General features: G+C 42.7%; 1 protein-coding gene across 1 annotated transcript; it reads right to left on the bottom strand.

Moving 5' to 3' along the window:
• Positions 1–476: 476 nt before the first annotated feature.
• On the bottom strand, positions 477–12,072 carry LOC137297296 (mucin-4-like). The gene is made up of 3 exons (XM_067829305.1): positions 11,783–12,072; positions 870–3,869; positions 477–510 (listed from the first exon to the last, which is right to left on the bottom strand). Exons 1-3 carry the CDS (start codon positions 12,070–12,072, stop codon positions 477–479), a joined length of 3,324 nt encoding a protein of 1,107 aa, XP_067685406.1.
• Positions 12,073–13,765: the final 1,693 nt, after the last annotated feature.

Below are 13,765 nucleotides of genomic sequence, written 5' to 3'. Positions count from 1 at the left end.
CCACAAGGCTGTAACTATGTAAATACCAAACTGACAGTTTCACTGTTTCAAAGATCCTTCAGACTCTTACTCCTGTGCTTATCAATAAGTCACAAGACTCCATGTTGGAGTGAATGCATGATAAAAATGTTTTTGTCCATTGACACCCTTTTGCAATAAATGCCACCAAAAACAGTTTTCATAAGAGAAATTACTTTGAACATGGTAAAAATATATTTGCAGTTCAAAGCTTGACACTTCCTATGCATATTTATTTGTACATGTTATACTTTTGGCAGAGAGAATGACAGGCGTCAGAAAATGGGCTGCCATCGGTGCCAGTTGGCAGCTGTGACTGAGCTGTGAACTAAGACTCCTTTGTAGGATCTCAAAACTGGAGTGCATTAAATATTCAGGCTAGCGTGAGTTCTTCTGTTATGCATGGCACTTGTGAATAGATGAACTTGTAGCAGTGCATAGCCCTGATTCATGCACGCTCACACTGCATATCGGTACGGAGCCAGATGCAGACTGATGAAGAATTAACAAGAACTTGAAGCTTTATGTCCTGTTTGAAGTGCGAAATATTTTTCTGAGATATCAATATTGAGGATATCCTATGCTGTGCATTGTACTGATTCAGTGATTCAGATGGAACGAACAAAAATATCAGATCTTTAATTCTTTCAGACAAGAAATCCTGGAAATAATTGCTGGAGATAGATAATTGTGTTTCAAGAGTTTGAACTGTGGAGTATTGTCTGATACATACAGATTTCTTTTTCAAGTGTTGAAATAAACTGCCTTGTTTCACCTTTCTTTTTGAAGATTACAAGGGCAGAAAATTAAATTTGGTTTATGTACAACAACATAGTAGAAACTGTTTGTACCTCATGGGAAATGCTTGATTGTGGCATTGATGGGAATGCTTGATTGTGGTGTTGATGGCAATGCTCGATTGTGGTGCCGATGGGAATGCTTGATTGTGGTTCTGATGGGAATTTTGATTGTGGCATTGATGGGAAAGTTTGATTGTGGTGCTGATGGGAATGCTTGATTGTGGTTCTGATGGGAATGTTTGATTGTGGTTCTGATGGGAATGTTTGATTGTTGTGCTGATGGGAATGCTTGATTGTGGTTCTGATGGGAATGCTTGATTGTGGTGCTGATGGGAATGCTTGATTGTGGTGCTGATACGAATGCTTGATTGTGGTGCTGATGGGAATGCTTGATTGTGGTTCTGATACGAATGCTTGATTGTGGTGCTGATGGGAATGTTTGATTGTGGTTCTGATGGGAATGCTTGATTGTGGTGCTGATGGGAATGCTTGATTGTGGTGCTGATACGAATGCTTGATTGTGGTTCTGATGGGAATGCTTGATTGTGGTGCTGATACGAATGCTTGATTGTGGTGCTGATGGGAATGTTTGATTGTGGTTCTGATACGAATGCTTGATTGTGGTGCTGATGGCAATGTTTGATTGTGGTTCTGATGGGAATGCTTGATTGTGGTTCTGATGGGAATGCTTGATTGTGGTTCTGATGGGAATGGTTGATTGTGGTTCTGATGGGAATGCTTGATTGTGGTTCTGATGGGAATGCTTGATTGTGGTTCTGATGGGAATGCTTGATTGTGGTTCTGATGGGAATGTTTGATTGTGGTTCTGATACGAATGCTTGATTGTGGTTCTGATGGGAATGCTTGATTGTGGTTCTTATGGGAATGCTTGATTGTGGTTCTGATGGGAATGTTTGATTGTGGTTCTGATGGGAATGCTTGATTGTGGTGCTGATGGGAATGCTTGATTGTGGTTCTGATGGTAATGCTTGATTGTGGTGCTGATGGGAATGCTTGATTGTGGTGCTGATGGGAATGCTTGATTGTGGTGCTGATACGAATGCTTGATTGTGGTTCTGATGGGAATGCTTGATTGTGGTGCTGATACGAATGCTTGATTGTGGTGCTGATGGGAATGTTTGATTGTGGTTCTGATACGAATGCTTGATTGTGGTGCTGATGGGAATGTTTGATTGTGGTTCTGATGGGAATGCTTGATTGTGGTTCTGATGGGAATGCTTGATTGTGGTGCTGATGGGAATGTTTGATTGTGGTTCTGATGGGAATGCTTGATTGTGGTGCTGATGGGAATGCTTGATTGTGGTGCTGATGGGAATGCTTGATTGTGGTGCTGATACGAATGCTTGATTGTGGTTCTGATGGGAATGCTTGATTGTGGTTCTGATGGGAATGCTTGATTGTGGTTCTGATGGGAATGTTTGATTGTGGTTCTGATGGGAATGTTTGATTGTGGTTCTGATGGGAATGTTTGATTGTGGTTCTGATGGGAATGCTTGATTGTGGTTCTGATGGGAATGTTTGATTGTGGTTCTGATGGGAATGCTTGATTGTGGTGCTGATGGGAATGCTTGATTGTGGTTCTGATGGGAATGTTTGATTGTGGTTCTGATGGGAATGTTTGATTGTGGTTCTGATGGGAATGCTTGATTGTGGTTCTGATGGGAATGTTTGATTGTGGTTCTGATACGAATGCTTGATTGTGGTTCTGATGGGAATGCTTGATTGTGGTTCTTATGGGAATGCTTGATTGTGGTTCTGATGGGAATGTTTGATTGTGGTTCTGATGGGAATGCTTGATTGTGGTGCTGATGGGAATGCTTGATTGTGGTTCTGATGGTAATGCTTGATTGTGGTGCTGATGGGAATGCTTGATTGTGGTGCTGATGGGAATGCTTGATTGTGGTGCTGATACGAATGCTTGATTGTGGTTCTGATGGGAATGCTTGATTGTGGTGCTGATACGAATGCTTGATTGTGGTGCTGATGGGAATGTTTGATTGTGGTTCTGATACGAATGCTTGATTGTGGTTCTGATGGGAATGTTTGATTGTGGTTCTGATGGGAATGCTTGATTGTGGTTCTGATGGGAATGCTTGATTGTGGTGCTGATGGGAATGTTTGATTGTGGTTCTGATGGGAATGCTTGATTGTTGTGCTGATGGGAATGCTTGATTGTGGTGCTGATGGGAATGCTTGATTGTGGTGCTGATACGAATGCTTGATTGTGGTTCTGATGGGAATGCTTGATTGTGGTTCTGATGGGAATGCTTGATTGTGGTTCTGATGGGAATGTTTGATTGTGGTTCTGATGGGAATGCTTGATTGTGGTGCTGATGGGAATGCTTGATTGTGGTTCTGATGGGAATGTTTGATTGTGGTTCTGATGGGAATGTTTGATTGTGGTTCTGATGGGAATGCTTGATTGTGGTGCTGATGGGAATGCTTGATTGTGGTTCTGATGGGAATGGTTGATTGTGGTTCTGATGGGAATGTTTGATTGTGGTTCTGATGGGAATGTTTGATTGTGGTGCTGATGGGAATGCTTGATTGTGGTTCTGATGGGAATGCTTGATTGTGGTTCTGATGGGAATGCTTGATTGTGGTTCTGATGGGAATGCTTGATTGTGGTTCTGATGGGAATGTTTGAATGTGGTGCTGATGGGAATGCTTGATTGTGGTTCTGATGGGAATGCTTGATTGTGGTGCTGATGGGAATGCTTGATTGTGGTTCTGATGGGAATGCTTGATTGTGGTGCTGATGGGAATGCTTGATTGTGGTGCTGATGGGAATGCTTGATTGTGGTGCTGATGGGAATGCTTGATTGTGGTTCTGATGGGAATGCTTGATTGTGGTTCTGATGGGAATGCTTGATTGTGGTGCTGATGGGAATGTTTGATTGTGGTTCTGATGGGAATGCTTGATTGTGGTTCTGATGGGAATGCTTGATTGTGGTTCTGATGGGAATGCTTGATTGTGGTTCTGATGGGAATGCTTGATTGTGGTTCTGATGGGAATGCTTGATTGTGGTTCTGATGGGTATGCTTGATTAAGTATATACTGGTACTTGGAAACATCATGTTCTTAATGTGACAAGTTAGCATCCAGAAATGTCACTCTGTCACAAGTTTTCCAACAGACCACCACCATATAGTTGGAATATTGCTGAGCGTGGTGCTAAACAACCAACAAACAAACCTTTTCTGTGTCTAAACAGGTATAAAAGTCTGTTGTTGAAACCATGAGCTTCTCTGCCTGCATTTCTGGCTATTAGGCCAAATAAACAAAAGTGAAATGTTTCTCAGTCATTGGCACGTCACTTTTATTTTGGCATTTTGAAAAAATAATTTTGACTTGGCCATGTCCCGATCATCCACTTGTCCACTATAAGAATGACTGTGTGTGAAAACAAGTGTGATTAAATCTACAGCTCATTAATGCTGGGTAATCTTTCCAAGCTGTATTTCTGAGAGAACAAAATAAAAATGTGTTCCTCCCTGTCACTCTTTTTCTATCAAAACTTAAAAAAAATAAAAGTCCTACCACCCTTGTGACGTTTGTAAAAAATGTGCCCAAGAAACATGTCATTTTTTTATGCAGCCTATATGATGTGGAGTTTATGTCAGGGTGCCTTCATTCCAAAAATAGCTACATATCAATTACCAACAAAATGAAAACCAATCAACAAGGAGACAGATTCATTACCCAGATATGCTTCATGACTAATACGCACCTGCCAACACAAGTGATGTATTCTTGTTTAATATCAGACTCCTGGATTAAACTTGTCAAATTTTCAGGAGAGACAAATTTCTGCTCCAAAACTGTCTTTAGTGAAATCAATTATCTGATTTGAAACCTTTTTGAAAATTATATTTTTCAGTCTGCTATAGAAATGTCAAAATATCTTCAAGTCGATATGGAAAAAGTTTGCTTCATCTCGGAAGGCCAATATTTGTTTGGCGTTTCGAAGTGGAGTTCCTAATATTGAAGGCCTGATGGTTGGTACCAGGAACTATGTTGAGCATGGGAGGGTCAATAGCAATACCCCTCTTTGCAGGATGTGTCTTATTGTTGAAGTGCAATGGAGGGAGAGATGGAAGGAAAGACACAGAGAAAGGGTGAGTGTGTTTAGTTTTATGCCCCACTAAGCTCTATACCAGCTATATGGCAACAGTCTGTAAATTATTGAATCTGGACCAGACAATCCAGTGATCCACAGAATGAGCATCCATCTGTGCAGTTGGGATAAGTCGACACATGTCAACAAGTCAGCAACTCTGAGCATCCGATTCACTTAGCCACCTCTTATGACATGGGTTACTGAAGATGAGTTCTAACCCGGATCTTCATAGAAATGAAAAAAAGAAGGAGAAAAGGAATAAATGACTGAAAAGCAGGAGAGGGATACCTTCTGTTCACAACATCTGTTGAGGTGAAAGCTACTGAATGAAGGGTCTTGTATGTTTGCTGTTGACTTCACCTAACTGTAATTGTTTCTGTCAGAATAGGTCGTTATTGTCACATCACTAATGTTTTACGACATATCGCCATCGTTGTTGTCATCTTCACTGTCATTGTCATGGTCATCATCATCATCATCATCATCATGTCAAACATCTACATACCATTTTCTTCTCCATCTTCAATGCTATGGGCATGCTTGTTCCCATGTAACAATTCTACATCAGCATCATACTCAGGAATTGATAGTGTTCTACATATTCCATTGCCTCACGTCCAAGTATAAACCAAAACCACAATTATACTAAAATTACAGACCCAACACAAAAGAAATCTTAGAAACAATTCCATCAAAACTAAATATTCTAAATCACATCATAAATTCTTGCACAAGTGATTCTAGTTTGACAAGATTAAAGATCTGCTTGCCATGTCCTGACACCATCTGACTCAATCTGATGGCATCTGATACAGTAATGGTCCTGAGAGACCTCTGCAAATGACAGTCCTAAAACAGGCCTCTATTTCCAAGTCCCCGCAGAGGAAGAGAGGTATCAGGTTTCAAGTTGTGTGTCATATGAAATGTCACGAACGCCATCAGGGCATATCACAGCAACCATCTTGATGTCATAGCATTTCTTTTACCTCATTCCCTCAGCTTCGAATAAAACATGTTGACAGCTTTCACACCAAAACAATGGCAATGAGACTGTTATTCATGAGGATTTGTGCTGGTGTACTTGGAAATAGAAAAGAATTTGGATAACTGAGCAATGTTTCTTGTGCATAAAAAAATCTGTAAAAAGTATTAAGGGAACAAAAGTTCTGTATATAACAGATATTCCGTAGAACAGAGAGAGCGATCAATACATAAAACAAAAATCAACGAAAGCAAACCTCTACATGGCTGCAGTGTCAAACCCCCAAAACTGGAACTGTCACTGAATGAGACTACTGGTCTTCATGCCTTTTTCAGCGGTATTTTAGACGCTGCATTAGGAGTAGGTGAGTTTTATCAAGCTTTTAGCAATATTCCAGCAATATCACGGAAGGGAACTCACACATTGTACCCATGTGAGGAATCAAAATCAGTTCTTCAACGTGACAAGCCGACACATTAACCATTAGGCTAACTCACCACCCCTCTTTTGCAAAGAACAAGAAACAACAAAACAGTGACACTGAGATGATAGGGGAGTGAGTGAGTTGAGTTTTACGCCGCACACAGCAATATCCCAGCTATATGGCGGCGGTCCGTAAATAATCAAGTCTGGACCAGACAATCCAGTGATCTACAACATGAGCATCGATCTGCGCATTTGGGAACCAATGACATGTCAACCAAATCAGCGAGTCTGACCACCCGATCCCGTTAGTCGCCTCTTTCGACAAGTCACCTTTTATGGCATGCGTGGGTTGCTGAAGGCCAATTCTACCCCGGGACCTTCACAGGTTCTGAGATGATAGGTGAACATTGAGGATAAATTAGCTGTTCGGTACCATGCTAATTTTCCAGCCACGTCATGGTGGCATGTAATTCAGGAAATATGGACTGCATAATCCAGTGATTGACATCATGATATATAAGATATGATGATATGCAGTTGTCCATGTCACAACCAGATACGATTACAAGGTTCCAGATAACTTTTGGGGTTGGAGGTGTACTTACACCTCATATTGCAACTGGAGGTATACTGAGAATTTTGAAGGAGTACTGACATATTTTTGTGTGAGTGTGATGGTGGTGTGGTTTGTGATTTATAATATTAAACAACTTTTCTGCTATGAAACTTTACATATGTTAGACGTACAAAGGGATTTATGAGCTTATATGATGTGCTTGAAATTTTACATTATGTCATTTTCATCATACATTATGCCTGTACACACCTTATCTGTAGCCCTGATTTAGTGATTAATTATTAGAAAATAATTTTAACATAATTCCTTCATTTAATGCTACCTTTAAATGATGTTAATTGAGTTATGTTTTTGAACTAAATGGCCTAATTTTTTGGGTTATCCTTACAACAAAATACTTTATCCTCACACCTAGTTATTTTCACATGTCCTACATTCCTACAGATTCCAAGATACGAAGAGGGACAAAAGCATAAACGTCGTACTGCATGTAGGCTAAAATACAAAGCCGTTTATCTTTTCATGTCAGGAAGAAGTGCTGGGTTAGCCTAGTGGTTAAAATGTTTGCTCATTACACCAAAAACCTCGGTTCAATTCCCCACATGGGTACAATGTGTGCAGCCAATTTCTGGCGTCAGTGATATGGCTGGAATATTTGCTAAAAGGGGTGTAAAACGATACTCACTTATTTCAAAAGGGTTTAGATCAAGTGGACGTTTCACGCAATGGGTTTGTGGTGTTTTAGTAGTATAGGGAATGGTGAGAAAAACCGGTAGCGGGTACACCTTTGCTCAGAAGCTTCTGAGTATAGCTAATTCTGCTACCAGCATATATATTCAAACAAGACCCTTCGATAAGACCACTTTTCGGCTCTCCCAATTACTCCCAATTATAGTGTATTCCCAATTAGAGCTATGCGGGTACATAGACATAGAAATATGCCAGGAACCAAGCTCTCGCGAGAAGCATATACCGAGATCCGATCGGGTCGTTTGTCCATTCGGGAAGCGAAGAGGAAGTATCACATATCGCAAGCTCGATACACACGAATCCGAGGTGGTATAGACAAGCCCACAACTCCTGATATATCCGAAGACTTGGAGGCCCTGCTGCAGAAGTGTCGCCCCATGTTGCTTTCCGACCGAGAGAAACAAATCCTGGAGCAATCGGGACACACCTTCTACGAACACTACCAGATCCCCAAACAGTTTCTCGAACTCTACTTGCTGTGCTTTCGTCCACTAGTAGAAGCCGGCAAAATAGTTGATTTCGTCTACATCTACCCACCCAACCAATTTCAACCCTCGGCGGGCAAACTCCGAATCATTCTCGCTGATAACTGCTATCCGGGCCCCAAGGACAGACACAACCGATGCACCGACTGCCTAGCCACTCTATCGGAACTGCCTGCTCTCTTCGGACCCGACAACTCTACGTGCAAGTGTGGTGCCACCGACCACTGCGTCGACAGCAAGAAATGCATTCTCTGGGAACAGAAAGCGATAGACTACACACCCCAGGAGCGACTTCCACTCGAGGTTCCAGAAGAGATCGAGGTTGGCAGCTGTTGTGTGAATATAGAGAACCTATACGACAACGCCTGCCTTTTCTGGAGCATACAATACGCACTCCTCATCAACAAATTGATGGACCGTTGTACGTGTAAGGAGAAAGAGTCTTGTATCTTCTGGCGGTTATCGGAGAAAGCAGAGGTACCACAGGGGCGGGGTAATATTTGGCATACCCCATTACCCGACTATGGTGGACCCAAGCATATGGAAGTAGCACCCCCTCCATACAGCGAACACAAAAAAGCTGCGAACGTCCCAGAAGGAGTCTACTTATGCAAAAAGTTTGCTGTAGCGGGACACGAAGGGAAGAACCGGCTGTTATTGCTACTCGATCCCCCGACTGGGGAAACGATTCCAGTCTATGGCTACAAGATACGAGAAACGATTCGGGCTGCCGGGGGAATAGAACGCCTACGGTTAGTGCGGGAACCGTTTCTATGCAAGCTCGGTAAAATCTGCTACTCACCTATATCAGAAAAGAAAGACGATAGAGAAATCGAATTACTGCTTCCAGACATTGGACGAGAATAGGTCCGGCAGCTCGCCTAGTATTTTGGTAGATGCAGTCGTGGGCTTACAAAGGACAAATACTTATCTAGGCTAGTTTTTCGTATTCCAACTGCTTTTCGTGGTACCCTACTACTTTTTTTCCCTCAAAAACAACACTCTACTGCATAATGAAGGGATCCCCACGTTTCGTCTTGGGTGTTTCTACCTTCTCGGTCGGTGTGTGCACTGGTTTGCTGTGCTTCCAGGTCTTGTAGACGACCTTCCAGAGAAAAACAGCGGCTAGCGAAAGGTAGGTCCACCTTTGGGCTGTTTCTAGTATCTGCCGCACCTTCTGAATATCCAGATGGGTCTCTTCTTGTTCCTCCTCAACGTTTTCTATTTCCTCTTCCTCATTGTCCTTATCCAGCATCGACAAGATGTCGACCAACAAATTCGTGGTTTGCTCCATATGAGCCGGCAACGTATTCGTGGTTTGTTCCAAACGAGCCGACATCGCTGCAGTTTGCTTCACACTAGCCTCTAGCCTCCCCAAGCGGTTGTAGAAGTCCTGGATGGTGGACACAGTCGGCTCTGCAGCAGGCAATACGCTCTCGCTAGGGGGTAAGATGGCCGCAGGCAATACGCTGCCGGCAGACGTCTCACTAGCGGGAGCAGGCAATGCGTCTGTGCTGGTCGGAGGTTCTACAGCAGGCTCTCGCCATATGTCGTAGAGTCTTGTGGATCCAATACCGAAGCGCTTTTTGACCTCGCTTGCTGGGAGCACCCCTCGAAGGGAGCGTATTTCTTGGACCTTTTCCGAAGACAAATCTCTTCTTGGTGGCATGGGGTGTTTTTCCTGGGAATATATATATATACCATACTTCCTACTTGTCTATATAGGAACCAATCCTCTCCCAGGAAACTTCTAATAATGCTTAGCAATGCTTAGTAATGCTTAGCAAATGCTTAATAATACTAAGCATTTGCTAAGCATTACTAAGCATTGCTAAGCATTATTAGAAGTTTCCTGGGAGAGGATTGGTTCCTATATAGACAAGTAGGAAGTATGGTATATATATATATTCCCAGGAAAAACACCCCATGCCACCAAGAAGAGATTTGTCTTCGGAAAAGGTCCAAGAAATACGCTCCCTTCGAGGGGTGCTCCCAGCAAGCGAGGTCAAAAAGCGCTTCGGTATTGGATCCACAAGACTCTACGACATATGGCGAGAGCCTGCTGTAGAACCTCCGACCAGCACAGACGCATTGCCTGCTCCCGCTAGTGAGACGTCTGCCGGCAGCGTATTGCCTGCGGCCATCTTACCCCCTAGCGAGAGCGTATTGCCTGCTGCAGAGCCGACTGTGTCCACCATCCAGGACTTCTACAACCGCTTGGGGAGGCTAGAGGCTAGTGTGAAGCAAACTGCAGCGATGTCGGCTCGTTTGGAACAAACCACGAATACGTTGCCGGCTCATATGGAGCAAACCACGAATTTGTTGGTCGACATCTTGTCGATGCTGGATAAGGACAATGAGGAAGAGGAAATAGAAAACGTTGAGGAGGAACAAGAAGAGACCCATCTGGATATTCAGAAGGTGCGGCAGATACTAGAAACAGCCCAAAGGTGGACCTACCTTTCGCTAGCCGCTGTTTTTCTCTGGAAGGTCGTCTACAAGACCTGGAAGCACAGCAAACCAGTGCACACACCGACCGAGAAGGTAGAAACACCCAAGACGAAACGTGGGGATCCCTTCATTATGCAGTAGAGTGTTGTTTTTGAGGGAAAAAAAGTAGTAGGGTACCACGAAAAGCAGTTGGAATACGAAAAACTAGCCTAGATAAGTATTTGTCCTTTGTAAGCCCACGACTGCATCTACCAAAATACTAGGCGAGCTGCCGGACCTATTCTCGTCCAATGTCTGGAAGCAGTAATTCGATTTCTCTATCGTCTTTCTTTTCTGATATAGGTGAGTAGCAGATTTTACCGAGCTTGCATAGAAACGGTTCCCGCACTAACCGTAGGCGTTCTATTCCCCCGGCAGCCCGAATCGTTTCTCGTATCTTGTAGCCATAGACTGGAATCGTTTCCCCAGTCGGGGGATCGAGTAGCAATAACAGCCGGTTCTTCCCTTCGTGTCCCGCTACAGCAAACTTTTTGCATAAGTAGACTCCTTCTGGGACGTTCGCAGCTTTTTTGTGTTCGCTGTATGGAGGGGGTGCTACTTCCATATGCTTGGGTCCACCATAGTCGGGTAATGGGGTATGCCAAATATTACCCCGCCCCTGTGGTACCTCTGCTTTCTCCGATAACCGCCAGAAGATACAAGACTCTTTCTCCTTACACGTACAACGGTCCATCAATTTGTTGATGAGGAGTGCGTATTGTATGCTCCAGAAAAGGCAGGCGTTGTCGTATAGGTTCTCTATATTCACACAACAGCTGCCAACCTCGATCTCTTCTGGAACCTCGAGTGGAAGTCGCTCCTGGGGTGTGTAGTCTATCGCTTTCTGTTCCCAGAGAATGCATTTCTTGCTGTCGACGCAGTGGTCGGTGGCACCACACTTGCACGTAGAGTTGTCGGGTCCGAAGAGAGCAGGCAGTTCCGATAGAGTGGCTAGGCAGTCGGTGCATCGGTTGTGTCTGTCCTTGGGGCCCGGATAGCAGTTATCAGCGAGAATGATTCGGAGTTTGCCCGCCGAGGGTTGAAATTGGTTGGGTGGGTAGATGTAGACGAAATCAACTATTTTGCCGGCTTCTACTAGTGGACGAAAGCACAGCAAGTAGAGTTCGAGAAACTGTTTGGGGATCTGGTAGTGTTCGTAGAAGGTGTGTCCCGATTGCTCCAGGATTTGTTTCTCTCGGTCGGAAAGCAACATGGGGCGACACTTCTGCAGCAGGGCCTCCAAGTCTTCGGATATATCAGGAGTTGTGGGCTTGTCTATACCACCTCGGATTCGTGTGTATCGAGCTTGCGATATGTGATACTTCCTCTTCGCTTCCCGAATGGACAAACGACCCGATCGGATCTCGGTATATGCTTCTCGCGAGAGCTTGGTTCCTGGCATATTTCTATGTCTATGTACCCGCATAGCTCTAATTGGGAATACACTATAATTGGGAGTAATTGGGAGAGCCGAAAAGTGGTCTTATCGAAGGGTCTTGTTTGAATATATATGCTGGTAGCAGAATTAGCTATACTCAGAAGCTTCTGAGCAAAGGTGTACCCGCTACCGGTTTTTCTCACCATTCCCTATACTACTGTTTTGGTTTCTCAAAGACTTCAAAATGTAAACTACAGAGGATTATTGTATTTCTTTGAGATGAAAACCACAGAAACACCAATCTCATTATTTGGGGGGGTTAATCAGTGCCTATGGAGAATCTGATCACAGCAATGTTTGTTGGTGATCTTGTTTCAACTGGCTGTTTCCAAAAGTTACCTTTGAAGTTCAACTTTTCTGTGGCTCCATGTATCAAAACCCCTTCATTTAAATGGTGGGTACTGAAACTCTGTCTATTAATCATAAAGTGGATTATTCATTTTAATCCATTCACTTATTGAAGGATTTACGCCAGTGCCCAGTCAACACTGTAACACTGTAACATTGTAACATTGTAACATTGCTAGAACATTGGAGAAGAAGTAAAGGTATACTGGAGTAGGGCCACACCAATTTTATTTCTGCTTTTATGCATCCTGCCAGGTGAATATTTTCAAGAATAACAAAATAAAATGAGTATCACCTCTGAAAAAATAAAATGCTAATGTTTTTATTGGCCTAGAATGCAAACTTACTCCCACCCCTCCACACCAAATTTAATTTTGTATTTGTCCCATACACTTCATTAATTGTCAAAAGTAAAATATTTTAGCATTTAAAAGGAATATTACTTTGACTGGTGATGATTTATATTTTTTAATTTCCTCCTGCCTTTAGGTTTTCTGAGGACACAAATATGTAAAACAAGAAGTAAAATTGGTTTGGCCTGAAGGTAAACAATAAACGAATGAGTTATTTTATAATGGTATTGTTTTTCTTCTTGTACATGTAACACATAATGCAGTGGTCAAATTTAATACCAACATGGCTGGACGATTGTATTTGGATGTGTATTATCTATATAATTTTGTATTTGGGTGTAATGTGAATGGGAATTCGAAAGATGTATGTTAATGAGTGCCATATATTGAGTGCCATACATTTATTAGTTTTCTTTTGGGCAAACCCACTCAGCAGACGCAAATGAGTTAATCTGTGCACTTGACCATAACTTGTGTTGTTTTAAGTTCTTTTGGGCTGTAGCTCTTGTTTGGCCATATATAAAAATATTCTCGTTTCTCACTACCGTACATCTCCCCCGACCGTGTGATTTGTTTTTTACTGTTTACACTTGAGGAAAAGAAACTTTGACTTTAAAAAAGTGCATGATTTTTTCACACTTCTAAGTTTTGATTTCCTACTGGAGAAAAAGTGTAAATTGTCCAAAGAAACGTGTTGTTTTCGAGATAAAATGAAATAAATAACATTCGTTCGCCCTACCCATAATTATGATTAAGAAAGTGCTGAGAAACAAGAATCTTTTGTATGTGGCCTTACATACTTCTGCTCAACCTACCTCTAGTAACAGGACCGGGCGTTAGATGACAGCATTGATGTGCCTTGACCACACGCCTGGGCATATATCATGTTTGCAACGACCTGGGGCTTTTTTTCTTGTTTTTTTTTCGTAATATCGTACACGCACGAATTTGTGGCA

This window comes from Haliotis asinina, chromosome 9 (genome assembly GCF_037392515.1).
Source record: "Haliotis asinina isolate JCU_RB_2024 chromosome 9, JCU_Hal_asi_v2, whole genome shotgun sequence".
Classification (NCBI taxonomy): Eukaryota; Metazoa; Mollusca; class Gastropoda; order Lepetellida; family Haliotidae; genus Haliotis; species Haliotis asinina.
Note: the sequence above shows the minus strand (reverse complement) of the source record. Positions and strands in the feature narration are given on the sequence as shown.

Bases quoted from the DNA above. Each gene is read 5' to 3' on its own strand.
- LOC137297296 (XM_067829305.1), bottom strand. From the start codon at position 12,072: ATGCCAGGAACCAAGCTCTCGCGAGAAGCATATACCGAGATCCGATCG. The intron at 3,870-11,782 runs GTGCTTTCGTCC...CATACCCATCAG, and splicing joins TTTCTCGAACTCTACTTGCT to AACCACAATCAAGCATTCCC. The intron at 511-869 runs GTACAAACAGTT...ATTCTTCATCAG, and splicing joins AATCAAGCATTTCCCATGAG to TCTGCATCTGGCTCCGTACC.